Here is a 25,000-nt window from a genome sequence, read left to right as displayed (position 1 = left end):
AAAAACAACGTATCACTATATCGATTTTTTTCGGCAGTATATTGATTATTTATCGCGGGAGAAAGTATCGCGATATATCGCGATATCGATATATCGTCCCACCCCTAGTTACAATGCAGTGAGACTAACAGTCATTATTAATTCACTGACTAAGTTATACTTGAACATTTATTATTGAATCAGACGTTGCTATTTATTGCAAACATATATTTACAGATATAATGCTTGTACATTGTTTGTATTTAATATCTGTACAGTATATTGATCATATTAAATGATGTATACATTTGTAAATTACCGGTATTGACATCAATATGAATATATTTTACTGACTAAATGTTCTTTAAATGTATGTCTCATTGACCTTTGAAATGTTTGGGTTGAAGTATTTGTAATGTAAAATTAGATTTTTTTTACATATAATTTGGAACATATAACTTCAAACAGAGTTGTAAATAAAAGGGTTGCCTCACACGGGAGACGTGAAAGATGTCTCTACACCACTCTGGTGCATTGTCCAATAACCCAAAACAAGGAGGCTCGCACTAAGAAATAAAAGTCAATTGTTTTCCATGCCAATTTTGCATGGACCCGTAAAGACCAGACCCAGTGATCCTCTAGTATCTTAAAGACCAGACCCATTGATCCTCTGAGGATCTTAAAGACCAGACCCATTGATCCTCTGAGGATCTTAAAGACCAGACCCATAGAGAGATGTCAGATTCTGTCTTCTACCTAGACTTCTGAACTGAAGCTTAAATGAGCTTAACACATTCCCTATCATAGACGGAAATCTCCGTCATTTCAAATCCAACCGTTGACCGCCATTGACGGAGATTTTTTGCTGAAATTCCACAAGACGGCGCTCTAACACAACTTAGGAATGATCCCTTGACTCTGAGAGAAGGAATGGCTAGATGTGACGTCATCCCAAAAAAGGTTATGTTATGATTTGTAGAAAAACACACGTAGCTCGGATTTCTTCTTTTTTGTGTGAAAACGACGAGCCTTATTCAACGGACGATAGCAACAAAATGGCCGGTCGCGATAAAAATGTTTTGTTCCTGTGGATAGACGAGACCCTCCCCCTCCGCCCAGCCAACCTTTGTTTACATCTGTGTGCACATCGTGGCTCCCGCGGCTCTCCAAAGATCGTCAATATGAGGTAAAAAAAACGCTGGCGGCAGCAGCAAATGAATAAATTAAATGATACCTGGCAGTGGCTGTGTTAACCCATTGAGACCTGAAGCCGATTCTACACGTCTCCTAAATCTCAACAGTATTCTGAAAATCGTATGTTTCTATATCAGTGGTGCTCAATCTTTTTCATGTCAAGGACCCCCAAAATTATATGTATTTGGCCGCGGACCCCCATCAAAATATGTTGTTCCAGGGACCCCCCAGAAGCAAAGATTTGAGTTAAAAATGTTCGCTTTAAAAATATATATATTCAAAGATTTGCACACATTTTCACAAATTTTCAAAAATAGCAGATCTACAAGCTCGTAGCGCGGCACTCGGTGCCGCACTATGAGCTTGTATATCTGCTATTTTTGAATAGCCCAAAGTGTAAAATACTGCTTTTTAGCTCAAATCAAAAAATGACACAGTTCCAGGTCTTAATGTGTTAATGAAAAGAGATCACTGGTCTGGTCTGAACTGGACTGAACATCAACTGTGTTGACTCTCAGACAGAGGAGGAGGAATAAGACAGACAGATACAGAATCATGTCCTACCTTCTTCTCCTTCAGGTAATATCCAATGGCAAAGTTTCTGTCCCCTGACTCACGCTCTGACTGGAATCTAAGAGAAATAATAATAATAATTATAATAAAAATAAATATAGCTGCTATCAGCAATACGGGGGCCAAGGAATGCAATATGCAAAACACGATATGCAATATGGAAGCCATAGAAATATAATAGACTGAACGATAAGCCATAGAAACATAATAGACAGAACGATAAGCCATAGAAACATAATAGACTGAACAATAAGCCATAGAAACATAATAGACTGAACAATAAGCCATAGAAACATAATAGACTGAACAATAAGCCATAGAAACATAATAGACTGAACGATAAGCCATAGAAACATAATAGACTGAACGATAAGCCATAGAAACATAATAGACAGAACGATAAGCCATAGAAACATAATAGACTGAACAATAAGCCATAGAAACATAATAGACTGAACACTAAGCCATAGAAACATAATAGACTGAACAATAAGCCATAGAAACATAATAGACTGAACAATAAGCCATAGAAACATAATAGACTGAACAATAAGCCATAGAAACATAATAGACTGAACAATAAGCCATAGAAACATAATAGACTGAACAATAAGCCATAGAAACATAATAGACTGAACTTGAGAGAAAGAAGACCAGGCAATTAACAAATAATTAACAACACATATATCACACACTACACACAAGTACAATAGACAACAACACATATATCACACACTACACACAAGTACAATAGACAACAATACACAACAACACATATATCACACACTACACACAAGTACAATACACAACAATACACAACAACACTTATATCACACACTAGAGAACACAAACACAATATCCAGGATCATACTTAATAACACATTCATAACAAATAAAGTCTATTATTTTAACAGACAGACAGACAGACAGACAGACAGACAGACAGACAGACAGACAGACAGACAGACAGACAGACATAAAGGCAGACAGACAGGAACTTACGTAGCGTTGCTGAAGCCCACATACTCATTTCCTGCCATCTTGTTCAGGAAGTCCATGACCTGCATGAAGACATGGAGACAACCTAGTAACCACCTAGTAATCACCTAGTAACCACCTAGTAACCGTCTAGTAACCATCTAGTAACCACCTAGTAACCACCTAGTAACAACCTAATAACCATCTAGTAACCACCTATTAAGCACCTAGTAACCACCTAGTAACAACCTAATAACCATCTAGTAACCACCTATTAAGCACCTAGTAACCACCTAGTAACCACCTAATAACCATATATTAACCACCTATTAACCACCTATTAACCACCTAGTAACCACCTAGTAACCACCCAGTAACCACCTAGTAACCACCCCCTATTAACCACCTAGTAACAACCTAGTAACCACCTAGTAACAACCTAATAACCATCTAGTAACCACCTATTAACCACCTAGTAACCACCCAGTAACCACCTAGTAACCACCCCCTATTAACCACCTAGTAACAACCTAGTAACCATCTAGTAACAACCTTGTAACGACCTAGTAACAATTAAATGTAATGATATTATTAATTAGAGTATATGTATTCAAGTTATTAAATGGTTAAATTAAATGATTAATTAGTGTATACTTATTCAAGTAATTCAATTGTTAATTTAAAATTAATTACTTACATAATCAAATTTCTCAGCGTTGCTCGCTCCTTGCTGAGAAAGGAAAAAACAGAAGAAGAAGAAGAGTTGGAGGCAGTACTTTTAGTAAAATATGATCATAAAACATCTTTAATTCATTTATATGATTGACATTTATATAATTAATATGATTGAAATTAATATCTCTACATGACACATTAGAAATACACAATTATTCAATCTGACAAGATAGATCTGGACTAAACAGGGAGAGATGATTGGTTTGTCTACTGAGGTTACGGAGAAGGAAGATGTTCTATTGAAGCTACAATATTATATTTTACTGTTAAACATTTAGTAGATGTATAATTCAAATCAAACTATTCACATTCCTCTACACATGAAAAGCTGTTGTTTTAGAGCGCAGAACATTTAAGGATGATGTCATCTCCTCCAAGAGAAAAATAACTTTTAATAAATAACTTTTCAATTCTATGAAGTGTCTATTTCTATAAGAGCAGTGAACACAAAGGTAGTGTGAAATGATGGCTTGTGTATGCGTGTGTGTGTGTGTGTGTGTGTGTGTGTGTGTGTGTGTGTGTGTGTGTGTGTGTGTGTGTGTGTGTGTGTGTGTGTGTGTGCAGTGCGTGCATGTGTGTATAGTATGCCTGCGTGTGTAAAAGTGTATTGTGTATTTACTTCTCATTTCCATTTGATTCCAGGAGTGAGTCTGGCCTGAACGCCCATTGTGGGGGTTTCTAGCGCATTACCAACTAACCGAGCCTATCAGCGTTGTCGCTCATCGTTCTGTGATTGACAGCGACAGTTGGCCAATCAGGTGGCGAGTTCGAGTGAGCCCGAATGAAGCCGAGCGCAGCTTGAGTGCAGCCGACAAAAGACGAACGGCAGCCATTGTTGTTTGTGCAAGTGCCTTCACTTCTTATTTTCGGCTTGAAAACGCTCTCAAACTTCTTTTTTGAGGCACGGAATTTACTTTTAAGATATCGTTTGGATAGAATTGAGTTGTTTAACTTCATATATGTGGTCAATTAATCATGACAGAGCCTATTTAAACATAAAAATTCAGAGAACCGGCAGGGGCGGGCAGTGACACGCATGTATCCGAATAAGGCAACCTATTTTGGGCATGGCCATCTCAAAAGTCCCGTTGCGTCACATTAGCTCTGGAGGTGGTAAAAATGCACTGCAATTGGCTGAAGGGGAAGAACGATCATTGGCTGAAGGGGTTGTCAGTCAACGGTATTACTCCCGCCCAACTCCAGCCCACAGCCAATATTGCAGAATGGGCGATCATGCCAGACTCACTCCTGGAATCAAATGGAAATGAGATTTCCGGAGGGAGGGTTTACCAGGCTACGTATGCCTGTGTGCGTGCGTAAATGCGTATTGGTGTGTGTATGTGCGTGTATTTCTTTGTGTGTGTGTGTGTGTGTGCGTGCGTGCGTGCGTGCGTGCGTGCGTGTGTGTGTGATACAACGTGGCAGAAAGACAGGAAGTAGAGAGGGAGGGGCAGGAAGAAGAAGTGATGTCATGGTTTCCTACAGCGAACAGGAAACACTAACCTCACTGTTACGAACGACACAGTTTGAGTTTTCACAATAAAACACAAATTAAAGTAGAAAAGTGAGCTCCTCGGAGCACAGGTCTCCCCCAGGCCGGGTTGTAGTGATGCGGATTGAACCGCGGACGGGTTATAGATTACGACGCAATTATCGCGGATCTCTCTCTCCCTCTCTCTCTAAATCAATACTCATGCTCCCAACTAAGTCCAGCGATATAGAGGCTGCTGTATCAATATGGTATGAATTATGTGGCTGACGCAGTTTTTACAAAGACAGAGCCAGCTAGCTCTGATAGCCAGTAGCCACAAGTGTTGCCAGATTCTGTTGCGAGAGAAACAAGCAACCAGGTCTATAGAATTAAGCCCAAAATAAGCAACTAGGGCAGGGGCCTATTTCACAAAAGCAGAATTAGGGGTTAAGTCTGGATTTAACAGCAATCCATTCCTGGCTTAATTTATCCAGGATTAGCCATGAATTGGTTTCATGAAAGCTGAATTATCTTGCCAGATTAGTTTAGCCATGACTCGGTTTCACGAAAGAAAATTGAAGCAATCCTACCTTAGTTACCATAGAAATGGAAAGTTTCACATCTAGCTGTGAAATTTAACTGCCAGGTTTAACTAATCCTATTGCCTTTACTGTTCATTAAGCAGTCAATGTGATCACAAACCAATGAGTTTTTCCACACAATTCAATTCTTATGCGAAAATCGAAGATCTACAACCCCGGAAAAAAAATGTCTTATGGCGGCCGGGGGTCCATGTGTTCCCTGTGGCAGCAAGGGGTCCACGGGGACCCCCGGCCCCCCGGATCCCCGGCACCCCGTTGACCCACGGCCGCCAAAAGGCAAGCTTTTCACTTGTAGATCTTCGATTTTAGAAATTAGAAAATTATTCTAAGTGTTTATAATTATAATTCCAATATTCACTTAAACTCCTCATGTTTAAGCTTAACTGAATTATATATTTATGGACTTGTATATACATTCATTGTATATGTTTGGACGACTTGTGCATTTAATTTGTCGGCATTACTTTGCCACGCTTTCTCCCTGGATCTATGTTTATTGCGGCCGTGTTTCCTTTCTTGCTTATTATACATTTTACTTGTATGATTCCATGAGCTGCTGCAGTGCTGCTGTTCAGCCACAGAGAAGAACGCCGCTCTGGTTTTGGGCTCCATGATTGGTCAAGTTCAAGGATTCTGCTATGGACTTTCATGGTCTTTTACAGGAATACGTGAAGCCCGGCTTTACCATCCTGGCTCGACACAGTCTGGTTTAAAAAGTCTAGCTTGACAAAGTAGCTCCTTCTCAGCCTGGTTTGGCGTTCGTGGAACGGAATAAACCAGGCTGTATGGAGCAGACTTTGTCAAACCTGGATTTGGCTTAAATCCGGGATCATTTAATTATGCTTTCGTGAAATAGGCCCCAGCTAGATCAGTCAAACTTCATTGTCTAATGTTGTTTTAGAGCAGTGGTTCTCAAACATTTTCATGCCAAGAGCAAGGACCCCCAATTTTTACAATCTACTTTACAGAAAAACAATCCCAAAGTCGCTTATAATAAACAGATTTGGCAACACTGGCCACTTTGCCTAAATTAAATATTATTGATTCGGCTTCTACAGAAATAAGCCATTAACCAAGCAAACAGAAAGTTATTAACGCCATTTTAACAAGTAGTATTATTAGAATAATTTTGGTTTTGGTCATTATTTGGACTCAACGGGTATCGTGATACGTATCTATCGTGAGGTTGCAGGCAATACTCAGCCCTATACCCAGGGATGTACATTTTGGAAGGCCATAGGTCATAGCCAATTGGAATGTAGACTGGAGGAGCCAGCCCTATCGAAGGTCTTGAAGGGCGGATCCAAAGCCTTGCGCTCGGTACCAGCGCCGCTTCCTATAGACGGGTTTCCTGTTAGTAAACATGAGAGGAATATGACCGCGCAGAGGAGGGGGAAGCCTATGGGTGCGTTTGGAAATTACGCACCGGAGCACACTCGCCTATTAGTTTGTATTGGCCAGTGCGCTCACTGCCGCTCAGGGCTGTATTTTCGAACGCGCCTTTCCCCCAGGCATGCGCAGATTGCGCATTCTGCTCTGTGATGACGTCGCGCGGAAATCCGTCTATGGCTTCACCAATCTTTTACCCGAGTAAATGTTGATTACCCGGACTTTTACTTGTAACAGAGTATTGCAGTATTGATACTTTTACTTAAGTAAAACATTTGAGTACTTTTTCCATCACTGCCAATCACACAGTGATACTGTGTTCACTGAACAGCCAGGATGCTACAATGCTAGCATAATGCTACATCATAATGCTACATTATGTCAGCATTATGCTACAATGTGTCCTTATGTTACCATAATGTTTAGGAGGATTATATGGAGTCAGTCCATTTCATGCGGCTATTGCTTTAATATACACACCAGATCTACAAGCTCACAACACGTCACACTGCGACACGTGTGAGCTTGAGCTTGTAGATCTGATAGTTTCTCTATATTCTGTAAGATAATGACAAGCCCAGAATGGTTAAAAATCTCTACTGCGCAGAACAGCAAAAACATGATTACATCAGACAGTGACACACATTAAATGATGTTAAACATCACTAAATGACATTAAATTATGTTAAACATCACTAAATGACATTAAATGATGTTAAACATCACTAAATCACATTAAATGATGTTAAATGAGAAGAGAAGAGAAGAGGTAGATAGATAGATAGATAGATAGATAGATAGATAGATAGATAGATAGATAGATAGATAGATAGATAGATAGATAGATAGATAGATAGATAGATAGATAGATAGATAGATAGATAGATAGATAGATAGATAGATAGATAGATAGATAAGAATTACCAACATTGACCGTTGACGCAGGTCATTATTTCCCTCAGTTCCTATGTCTGGAAAATATGCAAATCACATACAGTAAGACCCCGCCCACCCACACCCACCCAGCCAATCACAACCCACGAGGACTCCAAGAAAATGAAAATAAAATGAAGGCTGCAAAGTTTTGTCATTCAGTGGAACCTTAAGGAACAGATTGATAGAACACACACAGACAGAACCTTATAAGAACCTTAAGGAACAGAACCTTAAGGAACAGATTGACAGAACACACACAGACAGAACCTTATAAGAACCTTAAGGAACAGAACCTTAAGGAACAGATTGATAGAACACACACAGACAGAACCTTATACGGAGCAGGTTATCACAGGTTGACACATACAGTACACATACACATAGGTATCGGATGCTAAGCTTGCCCTGTCCACACTGAACCCTAAAAGAGGTCCTTGGGCCCAGATGGCCTTGATCCTTTCTTTTTAAAAGTTTCAGCTTCAGTTATTGCCCAACCCATCACTGCCATTTTAAATCTTTCATTAACCGGATGTGTGGAAACAAGCTCATGTTTCACCACTCCTGGACACAAGTCCAGGGTGCCGCAGAATACTTACATATTTGGAATGTATCAATATCTCTTCAGTTTAACAAACTTAGACCCTCTATAGTTTGTAAAACGGACCTCAGTTGCACTGTATTGGTGCGTTCTTTTTCTATCTACATAAAATCTGTTTGCCAAAAATAGCAAATCTACAAACTAGCGTATTCTTGGCGAACGTTCAGAATAGGTATATGACGTTCAAGTGCTTAAACGTCAAGTATAAAGTTATTTTCAACCTCTCCTATACAGTGATGTTGCTAGGTTTTCAATGTAATGGGTCCCGGGACCCACAGGTTGTCATTCAAATGGGTCCCAGAAACATTTTATGGGTCCCCAATTACACGCCCCCCCCCCCCCCCTATCGTTTTCTTTGATCTCCAATCTCCATATCTTCTATGCGTGTGTGACTGTGTACATTATATCCTGATGCAGTGGATCTCAACCTTTTCAGGCAGCGACCCCCCAAAATAATCATATTTTAACTGGGGACCCCCCACCCTGAGGAATTAGGAGTTGAGGCACTTAATTTAGTTTGATTCAGTTCCACAGATACATATTGTGAAAATAGCAGATCTAGATCAGTGCGACCCGTTCCTGCTTTTCAAGACCGATACCGATATATATACATATATTAAAAAATCATAAATATATTTTTTCAAATCTATATGAATCTTTAGTATTAGCACACCTTATGGTAAGAAATACTAGTAGTGGGCAACAGGTGGATTTAACATACCTTTGACCAATAGAATACATTTAATCATAGAACCTTTTAATCATTATTATTATTTTATTTTGTATTATTTATGAATGTAGAATTTATTTTTACTATTTATTGTGTAGCAATAAAAGACTGAAAACACTGGCTTACAGTGGAATTATTGGCAAATAAAGAAATAGGAATTCAAGAAATAATGAAGACAAATACTGACAATGCCTATGAACATTGGCTTGCAGTTATTGCACATAGCCAACATGCAATAATAATATTAGGCTTGTCATTGAGAAAGGAAAATAAAGTTGTCTTTGAGGAGAAGTGGAACCTTATAAGTCACTTTAAGTTTAGCATGAGGGAGAGGGTCTACCCTCTTCAGGGAATTAATTGATATCTCTAGGCTACAGAAAACATCCAGTTGCCTATTAAACATACACAAGACACAGACGATAGACAACCGGTTACTTACAGCTGCCATAGTGCTTTTGATTGCCTTTGTGGTCAAATCAGGGTCAAATGCATAGGCTCAACGAGCCATCGTTAACCTGCTAATGTTACACAGCTGATTGGCAACATTAATCCACCACATCACTCTGATCTCCAAGCAAGTTGGAGAACACTCTAAAATCGGGGATTTTACTTTGGCTGGTCAATTTAAGATGACAACAGCAACAAAGATTAGTAGTAGACCTGTATGTATGATGATCAGTTATTATTCCAGACAGTGGTCTATCCAAGACGTTTTAACACGTTTAAGACCAGGTCTCAACCAGCTCCTCATGCCGTCTCTCTCTCTCTCTGTGTGTGTAGCGTAGTCTAACAGCGAGGGGCTGTGCTGCTGCTGCTAAAACGTACGCGAGTCTCCACACAACGCTGTTTAACCGAGTTATACTTCTCCAGTACAACGGTGTCTAACCGAGTTATACTTCTCCATCAACGGTGTCTAACCGAGAGAGTCCATGCAGATCACAGCTGACAAATATTATATATTATCGGAGCTATTATTAATGTTATCGGTTTTATCGGGATGACGTCATAATTCCTGATATCAGACCAATAATTATCGGGCCGATACTTATCGTGCACTACTAATTTTACCGCGAATTATTGTTATATTTTTCTCTGTTGGTGACAACTCTAGTGCGTCCCATGGACGCAACGACGGTGTCATGAATGCGTCCTTTCGCAATATGGTGCGTCAGCGACGCAGGACGCAGGCCTACGAGCATCTCTGCCTATAATGGAAACAGATATTCTCTCAAGTTTTCCTCGTGACGTACTGTATCTCAGGATAAGATTTACATATCTCTGTACCGTAATATGACATAAATCTAAGGTGTTATGAAGTAACAATGTCAGTCAGGGGTGCCGTGGATGAAAAGGTTATTTACAGGAGTGCTTAGACGGCCACACAGTGTGTTAAGTTTGGTGATACAGTGTCTGATACCATCTCGCTAGAGACAGGAGTCAATCTAAGCACTGTAAGTATCATATGTATGCTGACGACACAGCCCCCATCACTTCATGTGGCAGTGTAAGATTTGGCCTCAGATTTTGTCTCTCTGCAGCACGAATTGTTAAATAGCAAACTGCTATTAAACGGCCAAAAAACTAAGGCTATGCTATTTGCCCCACATAGTGTAGTCACTGTCCCCTCAAACATCACCACTCCGGATGAATTTTCCATTGAATGGGTTGAGAGATTTGGTTGGACACCAAGTTTTTTGAACATTTTGAACACATTGATTCTTTGGGAAATAAGCCTAAATTCACGTTTAGCTTCTTTTACAGAATCAAGGCCTGTTTTTCCCCTGCCTTTAGTGAAACGATGGTAACAGGCCTTTTCCTGTCCTGCAGCTCGACTACATCGATACCGTTTATCACTTTGCCAGTTCCTCAACATTGGCCAATCTTGATCCCCTGTTTCATGCTGCACTGAGGTTTATTACTAACTCTCAATCTCAGATCAAATGCTTGGCTGCACGATGTTGTACCCCATCTGAGGCTGGAGAAACAAGCCTTGCGTATTTTGGGTCGTGGAATGACCTGCAAAACAGACTCAAATTGGCTTTTGTGATTCCTCTAGTGAGGTTTAAGAGGATTGCCATGGACATACTTCCTCTAGTGAGGTTTAAGAGGATTGCCATGGACATACTTCCCAACAATAATACATGATAAATGTTGGACATTTGAATACAAACAATGATAATGTTGACGTGCAAAATATGAAGGGTTTTACCCAGAGAGACGGAGATGGTTTTCTCATGTTCAAACAAAACTAGAATAAACATTGAGCCATGCTGAAGACTTATCTAGTTACTAATATTTATACAGAGATAAAGTGTAGATATAAACAGAATGACACCCAGACTATATTATGTTACCTTTATCAGGGAAGTGCAAACAATAGCACCAGCATTCACCATGGGGTTATGGGGCTTATCTGGAAAACAGCGGAAGAAAAACAACATTAAAAGGATTACAATTCTACTGTATAGAGTATATAGAACATGTACATTATAGAGTTAATATTATATATAGTGTATAGAACATTATAGAGTTAGAAATCTGCAGCAGCAGTTTACAAAAAACACTGATGTCCTATACAGATCATTAAGATGTCCTTTACACTGATGTCCTTTACAGATCATTAAGATGTCCTTTACACTGATGTCCTATACAGATCATTAAGATGTCCTTTACACTGATGTCCTATACAGATCATTAAGATGTCCTTTACACTGATGTCCTATACAGATCATTAAGATGTCCTTTACACTGATGTCCTTTACAGATCATTAAGATGTCCTTTACACTGATGTCCTTTACAGATCATTAAGATGTCCTTTACACTGATGTCCTATACAGATCATTAAGATGTTCCACTGTCTCCATAGAGTAAATACTTTAAATCAAATGTACCACAGTATTCATAGAGTAAATACTTTACATCAAATGTACCACAGTATTCATAGAGTAAATACTTTAAATCAAATGTACCACAGTTTTCATAGAGTAAATACTTTACATCAAATGTACCACAGTATTCATAGAGTAAATACTTTAAAATCAAATGTACCACAGTTTTCATAGAGTAAATACTTTAAATCAAATGTACCACAGTATTCATAGAGTAAATACTTTAAAATCAAATGTACCACAGTTTTCATAGAGTAAATACTTTAAATCAAATGTACCACAGTATTCATAGAGTAAATACTTTAAAATCAAATGTACCACAGTTTTCATAGAGTGTTGTTGTATACATTTTGTGAAACAGTGTTGTTTTCTCTTGTGTTTTGTTGCTATATGCTGTGCAGCACTTTGGTCAACCCTTTAAATATGCTTCATAAATGAAATTGACTTGAATTGATTATTAAAGACTCCTCCACTTCTCCAGAGTGCTGCTAACCCTAAATATATAAATATATAAACATGCCATCCTCATCCAGGAAGAGTTTGTTGAAGATTATAACATTGCTATTTAAAGTTATGATTATGATCTAAAATAGATATAAAACATACCATCCTCGTCCAGGAACAGCTTGTTGAACCTCAGTCCGCTCGGCTCCTTGCCGATGAATTTGTGCACGTAGTCCGTTCCGTGGTCGTGCACAGCGATGGCGTACTTCAAAGGCTTCACGCACGACTGGAGACAGAATGGAACCTTAGTGTCTCCTACCGTATGTCTGTAAAATATGAGATTAACTATTAATTACAAGATAACCATTCATTATAACTATTCATTATAACCATTCATTATAACTATTCATTACAACCATTCATTATAGGACTACTTCACTCGTTTTCAACCTATCTTCATATAATTGGTCTTCACTAATGCTCATTATAATATTATATCTTATCTTCATATAATTGGTCCTCACTAATGCTCATTATAATATTATATTATATCTTCATATAATTGGTCCTCACTAATGCTCATTATAATATTATATCTTATCTTCATATAATTGGTCCTCACTAATGCTCATTATAATATTATATTATATCTTATCTTCATATAATTGGTCCTCACTAATGCTCATTATAATATTATATTATATCTTGCTTGCAGTTATTGCACATAGACAAAATGCAGTAATAATGTTAGACTTGTCATTCAGGTCCTTTTTTGTCCTTTTGAAGTGGAACTTAGAAGTCATTTAAGTTTAGCGTGAGGGAGAGGGTATACTCTGAGTACTACAGCAGGGGTCCCCAAGGTTTTTCAGGTCAAGGACCCCTTAGCTGAGGGAGAGATGAAGCAGGGACCCCCACTACATATTGTAAAAAAAATGGTGTTGCAGATTAAACCTTTTCATAAATTTCATAGACTTGTTTGACAGCACTGTGATCAGTGTATTTATCAGACCTTTAAAACTCTCAAGTTGATCCTAGGTTCTGTACTTGGTCTGCTCTTTTTCCCTCTACACTCTACCTCTTCTAAAGTTCCCTCAGAATATAGGGATTTTAGGGTTCATGTGGTTAATGTAAATACAATTAAAACTAGAAAAAGTGCTCCTCGGAGCACAACTCTCCGCCAGAAGACTTGTGTTGGTTCGAAGGTCGCGAAGGTCGCTATCCCTCTTGTATATGTAAGTGTCCTATCCATCCTGTCTGGGTAAGTGTCCTCTTCCGTTCATTCTGTGTAAGTGTCCTATCCCTCCTGTCCTATCCGTCCTGTCTATGTAAGTGTCATATCCCTCCTGTCTATATAAGTGTCCTATCTGTCCTATCTGTCCAATAAGACAGATAGGAACAATTGGACCGCGACTACTTGACTACTTCCGGTTCGAAGGTCTGGGAGTGAGCTAGTGGCCGGATTTTCGGTATTGGAATCTGGCTTATCACAGTGACACATGTATTTATAGGTCGCTATCCCTCTTGTATATGTAAGTGTCCTATCCAACCTGTCTGGGTAAGTGTCCTCTTCCGTTCTGTCTGTGTGAGTGTCCTATCCCTCCTGTCTGTATAAGTGTCCTATGTCATATCCCTCCTGTTTTATTTTATTTTTTTATTGTATTTTATTTTTTTCATTTTACAGAAACAATATTAAAAACTAGCAGCCATGCAGCCATTTCATGGTTCCCGTCTTACCTCACTCTGACAGTGGCGGAGACACTGTCAGAGTGATGCCATGTATATATAGGCCCGGTGGCGTCACTAGCCAATCAGATCACAGTATTTCACGTGTCACGTGAGGCTTGACCAATCGGTGTGTCATGTTTAGAAAGTGAAAACGCAGTGATAACAATACTCTCCTGGCGGAGAGTAAAAAGTCCTATCACACAAAGATTTGGAGACCCCCCCTGCAGTAGTCTGGGAGGGTTAGCGTCGGAGCTTGGACAGCAGGGGCGCGGCCACTGCGTTGTGATTCAAATCAACAGCCAATGAAGAAAAGGGGGCGGGATCCACATGCAGTGGGTGTTGCATCTAAATAGGATCGACGGGAAGCAATTTCCCCTTGAGAAATTTCGGCCGCCATTGTTGTGTACTGCTGTTTGCCTCTCGTCGGACTTTTTAGACGAGTTGCACAGCTCTCAGACCGGTAAGAGGCGTGTCCGCTCAGATTCAGAGCGTAAGGTACATCCCGCCCACAAATACCAGGGCTCTGGCCCAGAAGTTCCTCGCCAGAGCTGGCGAAAACTTCTGGGAACTCAGATTACCCCTGCAGTAACTCTGAGGACCCCGTAGGGGTCCCGGCCACCCTGTTGAAGACCCCCTGCTCTACAGGGAATTACTTGATAAATATAGGCTAGAGAAAACGCGCGCGCGTGCGTGCGTGCGTGCGTGCGTGCGTGCGTGTGTGTGTGTGTACTACTTTCAGCTCTGTACTACTATATGTAACATATGTATATGTATGTACGTATATGTATGTATATGTTGGGGGCGGCAGTGGCTCAGAGGTAGAGTGGCCGGGTAGAGTGAACTGGAAAACCACAACGTTCCCAGTTCGATCCCGGGCTGGGGCTCTCCCCTAGAGTTAGTGTCGAAGTGTCCTTGAGCAAGACGCTGAAACCCTAATTGCTCCCGATGAGCAGGTTGGTGCCTTGCATGGTTTCCTCCGCCATCGGTGTATGAATGTGTGTGTGAATGGGTTAATGGCACAATCAATGTAAAGCACTTCGGATAGAAGCGCTATATAAATGCACCATTTACCATTTTTATTTACCATTTATGTATGTGTGTAAGTAACACTAGCAGGTTGACGATGGCTCGTTGAGCCTGTATGTGCATTTGACCACAGAGGCAATCAACAGCTGAAAATGGTGGATTTTGGCCGGTCAATTTGAGACGCCAACAGCAACAAAGGTTAGTAGTAGCAGACCTTTATTTGAGATGTATGATGATCAGTTATTATTCCAGTCCTCTGTCCAAGACGTTTTACAACGTCAACAACTTCAGACCAGAGCTACTTCTCCTCCTGCATCCCCCTCTCTCTGTGCTGGCACTGTGTGTGTGTGTGTGTGTGTGTGTGTGTGTGTGTGTGTGTGTGTGTGTGTGTGTGTGTGTGTGTGTGTGTGTGTAGAGGGGGGGGGGGCAGAGCACTGGTGCAGCTCTCTGGCCCTAATAATGTATTTATTGTAATGGGGTTAGGTCAGGTCACGTGAGGTAAAGAATATCTTCCACTGCGTGTGGAATGTTTATGACTTCCTCTGTTGTGCAAACACACACACACACACACACACACACACACACACACACACACACACACACACACACACACACACACACACACACAGAGTGGAATTGTACAATCACTTCATCAGTCAAGTGGAAGGTTCAGCCAGAAACCATGGAAACCTAATGTTTCCTGCATGAGTCATCGTGTGTGTGTGTGAAGGAATTCACACACACACACACACACACACACACACACACACACACACACACACACACACACACACACACACACACACACACACACACACACACACACACACACACACACACACACACATCCAGTAATGTATGTTTGGTCTTGTAAAGTCTATTTTCTTTTCTTTATTTACCTTTTAATTGGATTTGTACAAGTGGAGCTAATACCATTAGACGGCCCAATACGTGGGTATCGACCCAAGGAACCGTCACGCCAGAAGGAAATGTTTGGATCGGGCGGTGCACCTGATCTGGCGCAGCGCTCAGGTCCTGGACCTGGTGAGACGAAGGAGGAGCCCGGCCAGGAGACAACCCACAGAGCCTAGTCCCTCCACGTGCCCAGAGCCTCCCCCGAGTCCCGGCAGAGTACTTCCGGAGAAGCGGACTGCCCTGTCTTGCCCTATAGCAGTGGTTTTCAACCTTTTTCATGCCAAGGACCCCTAAATTGATATACATTTGGCCGCGGACCCCCATTAGAAAATGTTTTGTGCCAGGGACCCCCCAGAAGCAAAGATACCAGTTAATTTTCGCTTAAAAAAAAAAAAGAAATTCAAAGACATGCACACTTTTTCAAGGTTTTTCAAAAATAGCAGATCTACAAGCTCATAGCGCGGCACTCGGTGCCGCGCTATGAGCTTGTATATCTGCTATTTTTGAATAGCCAAAGCTAAGTGGCTAAAAATTATTGTGACGCTATTAACTTAATTTTGCTGGGGACCCCCTGGTACTCCCTCAAGGACCACTGGTGGTCCCCGGACCACTGGTTGAAAACCACTGCCCTAATAGGACTGACCGTGGGTAGCTACTGGGACGTAAGTCGGGGCTTGATCAACCCTGGCTGGGTCACCTGGGCGAGGGTGTATGTATGTTGTATGTTGCGAGACCCGAAACACCCGATGACCCCAGGCTACAACACTGATGATACGTCCCAGTTGCATCCATGTGATGTTTTTCTTTATTAGTAGAGAACATGTATAAGGGTTCCCACATTTAACATGTAACGTGTGTATGAGGGTTCCCGCACATGTATGTAACATTTAACGTTGTGTGTATATGTATGTATGTATATATATATATATATGTATGTATATATGTACATACCTCTGTCCATCCACCGTGCACAGGGACACAGCCCACAGGTCGGGGCTGAATTTGGCGAGTTGAGGAATGTAGTCTGCAACCTGGAGACACACAGGTCAGAGGTCAGCTCAGAGGTCAAACGTTTCTGTCAACAATCTTTTTTCATTTCAAGGACCCCCAGCCACTAGAGGGCACCGTTTACTGTGTACCCCCTTCCACCCTCTCAGCCGTTGTATAACCCAGGTTAACTGAAACCTCACGTTGCTTTTCTGAAACGTTACAAATAGGGCAACATTAAAATCATAGACAATGAAAACAGTCGTCTATAATAATTCACTACAAGAACAACTTCTACAAGAAAGCACGTCCTGGCTTCCAGCGGCAGGCAGCACAAACCAGGAAGGGCTTTCCAGTCAGAGTCTACCAGAAGACTATACCAGTCCAGAGTCTACCAGCCAGTGGCGTGCACAGACATTTTGAGGGGCAGGTGCTCAAGTAAATTATACTTTTTTTTGTTTACTTGGTCTGCTCTTTTTTCCCTCTACACCTATACCTCTTTGCAAAAATAGCAGATCTACAAGCCCACAACGCCTCGCAGCGCGAGGCGTTGTGGGCTTGTAGATCTGCTATTTTTGGCTAAAGTTCTCCTCAGAAAAGGGATGCTAGGGTTCGAGTGGTTTATGGTAAAAAGAAAAAGCATAATCACATAAAGATTTGGCGGACCCCCTGTAGTAACTCTGAGGACCCCCTAGGGGTCCCGGACCCCCTGTTGAAGACCCCTGCTGTAAACTGAAAAAAACAACAACTTTTTTGTATGTGCCCTTTTTTCAAAAGGGCACTTCTGGTCAAGAGGGCAAAGGGCAGGTTCTCTAGCACCACCTAGAGTCTATCTGTGCACGTCCCTGCTACCAGAAGACTGTACCAGTCCAGAGTCTACAAGAATACTGTGCCTCTTCCACACAGAGAGAAACTAAACTAAACTGTTAAGCTCAATCTCATTGTAACTAAGATATAGTTACAATGAAAAACAATAACAATCACAATATGAATGTCTATTGATAGACATTCATATTGTTTTAGTGACTACGTATGTGCTTCCCGTCTAAACTGCTAGCCTAGCCGCTTAGCCTAAAGTTGAACCTTAGCTTCGAGGTTCAACATTATCGCCAGGGGTGCACATAACTGGTGCGCAGGTGCGCATGCGCACCCAAAACAAAAAATGCGCACCACATCAGACGACGCGAGGCGCTTTTGCGCACCAACAGCTGGGACAGGAATTTCCAAGCTTTTATTTTTTAGCAAAACTAAAAAATAAAAGCTTGGAGATCGAGGCTAGGAATTTACTTCCTGAAGCCACACTCACACAATCACTCTAAAGCACCCGTCGGCCCCATGTACAGCCATTAGGCACAGGGGTAGAGGACGCATGCTGCACGTGATTGTATGACTCGCGTCGCCTCGCATCGCCTCGCATTGCCTCGCTGCGTGCACGCAGCCAGCAGCGGCTGTTAAGAGGCACTCGTCACCGAGATGAACGCACCATAATGGTGCAAAATATGCCGTGAACGTCCCGATCTGGCGGATAAAATCAGCGCAGCAGCACAGGGCACCAACCTTGGGGGCTTTACCTAACAGCGTGAGAAAAATCGGAAGAGAAGCAGAGCGTCCTTTCCCCCCCCCCCCCCCCCCCCCGTTGACAAAACTGTCCGGTGGGCACCGTGCTGAACCCCCCCCCCCCCCCCCCCCCCCCGTTGACAAAACGGGACGGGACCAAGTCGGGACCAAGTCACATCTCCTGGTGCTCTTCTGAGTACCAGACCTAAAAAGTTATGTGCACCCCTGATTATCGCCAACAATACCAATTACTAGTAAAAGGCAGGTGAAATTCACTGTGCGCTAAAAACCGACACACCAGCTACAGTCTGAAGAATACCACGTTAAGACTCAGTGTCTGATGTGATCTGTGTTCAAAACTAAGCTGCTTAAATAAATTAACACAGCTGTGATTGATATAAACTGATCCAAGGTGTCGAGTATAGTGTGTTTTATCACGGAAACCAGCCAATCAAGGATTAGGACTATCCGTTTTAGAACAAGCATTAGGACCAAGGACCGTCAGATTACGTTAAAAAAATATTCCAAAATTTTCAGCATTTTTCACGATTTAAAGAAAATGACAAATCTGCAAAGGTACCTGTCCCCCAGACATCAATATGATAATATGCTAATGTTATGCTAATGATATGCTATTGTAACACTGCTTGTTGGCAATAACTAGAACATACATATAGAACACCAGACAGTTTCTTGGCGCTGTCATACAGCTCATCAATATGATAATGATATGATAATGATATGATAATGATATGCTAATGAGAACATACCTGTCCACCAGACAGTTTCTTGGCGCTGTCATACAGCTCATCAATATGAGACGCAAACGACTGGAAGTCTGGAATGACAAACTTCTTTCGAAACGCCTGAGTGAGCAGAACAATGTTGCTCTGTACACACCTGTAACACACGCACACGCACGCACACGCACACACACACACACACACACACACACACACACACACACACACACACACACACACACACACACACACATTAAACACCTGCAAAAAAAACTAACACACAGCGACCACCCAGTGTTTCCTTATTAATCGAGTTGAAAACATTGTCAATGTCTCTTATGGTAGGCTGCTACAGCATGGAGTAGGCTACAGCTCACATCTAGCAGACTGTTAGAACAGTATTCTTATGGTAGGCTGCTACAGCATGGAGTAGGCTACAGCTGACATCTAGCACAGTGGTTTTCAACCTTTCTCATGCCAGGGACCCCTACATTGATATACATTTGGCCGCGGACCACCATCTGAAAATGTTTTGTGCCAGGGACCCCCAGAAGCAAAGATTTGAGTTCAAAATGTTCTATTTGAAAAATTTATATATTCAAAGATTTGCACACATTTTAAAGATTTTTCAAAAAATAGCAGATCTACAAGCTCATAGATCTGCTATTTTTGAATAGCAAAACTAAGTGGTTAAAATTATTCTGAGGCTATATTAACTAATTTAGCTGGGGACCCCCTGGTAGCCCCCCCAAGGACCACTGGTGGTCCCCGGACCACTGGTTGAAAACCACTGATCTAGCAGACTCACGCACACACACACTGCCACGCACGCACGCACGCACGCACGCACACACACACACACACACACACACACACACACACACACACACACACACACACACACACACACACACACACACACACACACACACACACACACACACACACACACACACACACACACACACACACACACACACACACACACACACACACACACGCGCGCGTGGACTAGTATGAGCTAGTAATAATAATAATTATAACTTACTTCTTATACAGTTTATTCAACATGTTATAGTGATAATAATTATTCATAATGTAATGATAACTTACTTCTTAAACAGATGTTTATCCAACATAACTCCGTCTGTGGTGTTCTTCAACGTGACCTTCAGAGTGTCCATGGTCTCCTTCAGCCTGGGGTCTCCAGTCCTCAGGCCTGTAGTTTTAAGAGCCTGAAATATGATATAAAATACAATATCATGTAAAACATATAATAATACAGTCCTCAGGCCTGTAGTTTTAAGAGCCTGAAATATGATATAAAATACAATATCATGTAAAACATATAATAATACAGTCCTCAGGCCAGTTGTTTTAAGAGCCTGAAATATGATATACAATACAATATAATGTAATGTAAAACATAATAATTACAGTCCTCAGGCCTGTAGTTTTAACTGAATGACTGCCAGAATTATTTCAGATTTTTTGCTGTTTTCTGTCAGAGATTTTTCATTGAAATTAAAAAAGTACTCAGGAGCCGAGATACAGAATGTTTAAGTTTTGAGTTAACAAGGAAGTGGATGGGAGTCTAGATCTTCGAAAAATCATATCTCCTTGGTCTTTGGGTCAAATTGAAAAAAAAAGCCAAGTGCGCTATTTAATAGATCGCATTTATGCGTGATTGGCAGGTATTGAGTTAAAGGTATAGTTCAACCAAAAAAAAAAAACGTATTTTCTATGGATTACACACCCCACGGAGACTTGAATTCATGGAGATTTTTTTTGTTTTTGTCACATTCCTAAGGCAATAATTTGATGACAGGCGGTAAGATGCTAATGTCTCCGGTAGGAGACTCAAAGTAAAGATGCTAATGTCTCCGGTAGGAGACTCAAAGTCGACACTTTGTGTCTTCTATCGGAGCCGCCGCCGCTCATCAAATTATTTGCTTAGGAAAGCGACAAAAGCTAAAAAAAAGTCCTTTTGGGGGTTAACTATCCCTTAAGAGCCTGGAATATTATATAACATATTATATATCTCTGTTGTCGGGCAGAAACCAGCTGACCAAAATATTGACTTTTCAGGAAATAAAAAAGAATATGTTTTTATAACAACACAACACAAAATCTGGCACACGCCAGTTCTGTGAGAGAAACAAGCAACCAGTGTCATGTCCTTCTGCACTAGCGGTAGCTCATGCGCGACATTCAGCGCATGTTTGAGTATCATGAGACTCCACGATGAGTACTAGGAGAAAAAAAACAGACTTTGCATCTGTTAACACATTGACTGCCATCGGCTAATCTCAGAACGTCCATCGTAGTGCCAAGCAATTTCTTACCTTTTTTGTTTTTTTGATTCCGTCATAGGCCCCGCTAAATCCGTTTAAAATCCGCGTTCATTTGGTTCGACACAAACACGGGACCCGACCGAACAAAACGCTGACAACCGTGCGGCGATCCGACACTGCATTCTGGAGAACGAGAGGAAAACGCTAAAATGGTGGATGCGGTGAGAAAAACAACAAGCCAGAGATAATGGCGTCCAAAGTTGACCGCTAGACAGGAAACGGAGGCGGGAGAAAAACCGGAAACAGTATTATTTCGTTTCCGGTCCGCCCACTTCGAGACCGGAAGTGCAAAAAAAATCCGGAATCTGCACCTGCACGATTTAACATGGGAAAACTACGGGACTACGGGCTACGGGAACGGCAGTTAACGGTTGGATTTAACGGCCCGTAGGACTACGGGCCTGGCAGTGGATGTGTTAAAGGGATATTTCACTTTCAAAAAAACTTTGGGTCATTTTATGGTCTACTCATGCTTTTGTGAGCCCCCCGGACCATTTTCAGTTGCTTGATTCAGTAATTAGATATTTGATATTCATTTTATCAGACACGCCCCCTTCCTATACAAACCCATTATAACTTCAAACTCCATTTTAACCATGATAGATTCATCAAAAACACCCGTCCTTGGTTCTGGTGACTCACCCTGCCCTCCTAATACGCGAGGGGGCCGTGATTTTTTTAAATACTTTTTTCATTGATTTTATATATATTTTGTATTTTTTTGTGTGTGTGTGTGTGTGTGTGTGTGTGTGTGTGTGTGTGTGTGTGTGTGTGTGTGTGTGTGTGTGTGTGTGTGTGTGTGTGTGTGTGTGTCTTACAGTAATGAACTTGTGAGCAGGGATCTTCTCCTGTCCTTCAGCGATGGTGTAGAACAACAAGTCCTCCAGACTGGGCAGGATGCCTGCATGTCTTCTCCTACACACACACACACACACACACACACACACACACACACACACACACACACACACACACACACACACACACACACACACACACACACACACACACGTAAGATGACAATACAAACTAATGCACTTACAATATTAACTTACAACATTTCCTCAGCTTTGCAGTGAATTCACTTTTACTGTTGTTTTTAGTTTTGAAATAAAGGCCCAAAATAATCACTTCACAATAAAACACTGTTGGAAATTATTCACACGCTAAGTAAGAGACATGATATGTATGACCATTCTGGCTTTACATATATGTACAGTAGTTACATACATGAATACATGTTGTTTTATTATATCATTATATATATATATATATATATATATATATATATATATATATATATATATATATATATATAGACAGTGGCGTGCACAGACATTTTGAGGGGCAGGTGCTCAAGTAAATTATACTTTTTTTGGTGTATTTGGTCTTTTTTCCCTCTACACCTATAAGTCTTTGCCAAAAATAGCAGATCTACAAGCCCACAACGCCTCGCAGCACGAGGCGTTGTGGGCTTGTAGATCTGCTATTTTTGGCTAAAGCTCTCCTCAGAAAAGGGATGCTAGGTTTCGAGTGGTTTTGGTAAAAAGAAAAACCATATCACATAAAGAATTGGCGGACCCCCTGTAGTAACTCTGAGGACCCCCTAGGGGCCCCGGACCCCCTGTTGAAGACTCCTGCTGTAAACTGAAAAAGAAAAAGGGCACTTCTGGTCAAGAGGGCAAAGGGCAGGTGCTCTAGCACCACCTAGAGTCTATCTGTGCACGTCCCTGGATATAGATATAGTACAGTAGATTATATCTATATCACTACTATATCACATAAGACTATATAAGACTAAATAGTACATGTATGCAAATGTGTACATGTATGTAAATAAACATGCGCATGACATATGAGATGCAAGGAGAACATGCAAGATAACATAATAACTCTAGAGTTATAGTTTCTATGATATGAAATGAGTCATATTTATACTTACACACACAACATAAAGCAGGCAGAACCAGAACCACAGACAGACAGACAGACAGACAGACAGACAGACAGACAGAAGGAAAGACAGACAGACAGACATAAAGAAACATGCAGAGATAAAAAACAAAAACAAATGCATTAACAATCAGGCATGATGGAGACAACACTGACATGCAGTTATTATTACATTAAAGGGGCTACACCATGAATTTTAACTTTTTCTTCATTTTTGTGTGTTTTTGGTCTCCCCCACCTCTCTTCTGTTCCAACAAATACCCGACTTCGAGCATACAGGCTTTCATAGGCTATCTGTGTTTTTTATGTAAATTGGTCTGAAAACAGTCCGTCAGATTTGTTCCCCCTGCCTACGTCACGTCTGGGAACAATTCCTCCCGTTTTTCAGTTCTAACCAAAAATTAAAAAGAAAAAAAAAGTTTTTATTTTTATTTTATTTTTTTTAAATGTTGTCTTATTTTTTTTTATATCGATCATTGCACCTACTCCTACGGGCTCAGCGGGGAGCTTGTATATCTGCTATTTTTGAATAGCCAAAGAAATCTAAAGTGACACATATGCGTTCCAGGTCTTAAAGGACCCCCATCTGAAAAGGTTTTGTGCCAGGGACCCCCACTACCCCAAGGGACCCCCCCACTACCCCCCTAGAAGAGAAGATTTGTGCCAGATTTTTCAAAGGCTTTCAGCGATAGCAGGTCAAAAGGTCACTCATAACATTATTGTGGCTGCTCTCCTTCACTGCTTGGCTGAGACAGATAATACAGGTCATGTGATTCAGCTGATAATGATGACATCATCACCTCATCGCGGGCCGTACAAAGTCAAAGTCACAAGAGATCTATGAATCCTGAAAGTGACGGTGATCTCGGCGTACGCCCGTTTTTTTGTCTGTGCATGTTTGATAAATGAGGGCCATTGTGTGTGTGTGTGTGTGTGTGTGTGTGTGTGTGTGTGTGTGTGTGTGTGTGTGTGTGTGTGTGTGTGTGTGTGTTGCCAGATTTTGTGAGAGAAATAAGGTCTATGAAAACTAGCCCAAAAGAAATGACTATTACTATTACTATCAATTCACATGAGTAGGCCCACTTTAAACCTATATGTAATGCAGCGGCTATTTGAAAATAGCTCACAACGCGTCACGTTGTGAGCTTGTAGATTGGCTATTTCAAAAAGAATCTTGAAATAAAATGTGGAATATTTGGAAGTTTTTGAAACATTCTAACAA

At 41.0% G+C, this 25,000-nt stretch overlaps 1 protein-coding gene across 3 annotated transcripts in view; it reads right to left on the bottom strand.

The window, feature by feature from the left end:
- Nucleotides 1–25,000, bottom strand: part of LOC311064937 (glutaminase kidney isoform, mitochondrial-like) — a 50,632-nt gene that overhangs the window by 17,747 nt on the left and 7,885 nt on the right. For 2 of the 3 annotated variants that reach the window (XR_014602767.1, XM_084085018.1), the window contains 9 exons: nucleotides 22,644–22,740; nucleotides 20,585–20,706; nucleotides 19,499–19,628; nucleotides 17,136–17,215; nucleotides 12,681–12,844; nucleotides 11,540–11,598; nucleotides 3,422–3,454; nucleotides 2,749–2,807; nucleotides 1,738–1,804 (listed from right to left, as the gene is read on the bottom strand). Coding sequence is in view for 2 of the 3 variants with exons in the window: in XM_084085018.1 (XP_083941144.1) it covers nucleotides 1,738–1,804; nucleotides 2,749–2,807; nucleotides 3,422–3,454; nucleotides 11,540–11,598; nucleotides 12,681–12,844; nucleotides 17,136–17,215; nucleotides 19,499–19,628; nucleotides 20,585–20,706; nucleotides 22,644–22,740 (811 nt within the window). In the remaining variant the exon portion in view is untranslated. The remainder of the gene's footprint in view (nucleotides 1–1,737; nucleotides 1,805–2,748; nucleotides 2,808–3,421; nucleotides 3,455–11,539; nucleotides 11,599–12,680; nucleotides 12,845–17,135; nucleotides 17,216–19,498; nucleotides 19,629–20,584; nucleotides 20,707–22,643; nucleotides 22,741–25,000) is intronic. The other variant, XM_084085019.1, reaches the window with a different exon arrangement.

Source organism: Gymnoscopelus microlampas, assembly GCF_963454915.1.
Source record: "Gymnoscopelus microlampas genome assembly, chromosome: 17".
In the NCBI taxonomy this organism is placed as follows: Eukaryota; Metazoa; Chordata; class Actinopteri; order Myctophiformes; family Myctophidae; genus Gymnoscopelus; species Gymnoscopelus microlampas.
Note: the sequence above shows the minus strand (reverse complement) of the source record. Positions and strands in the feature narration are given on the sequence as shown.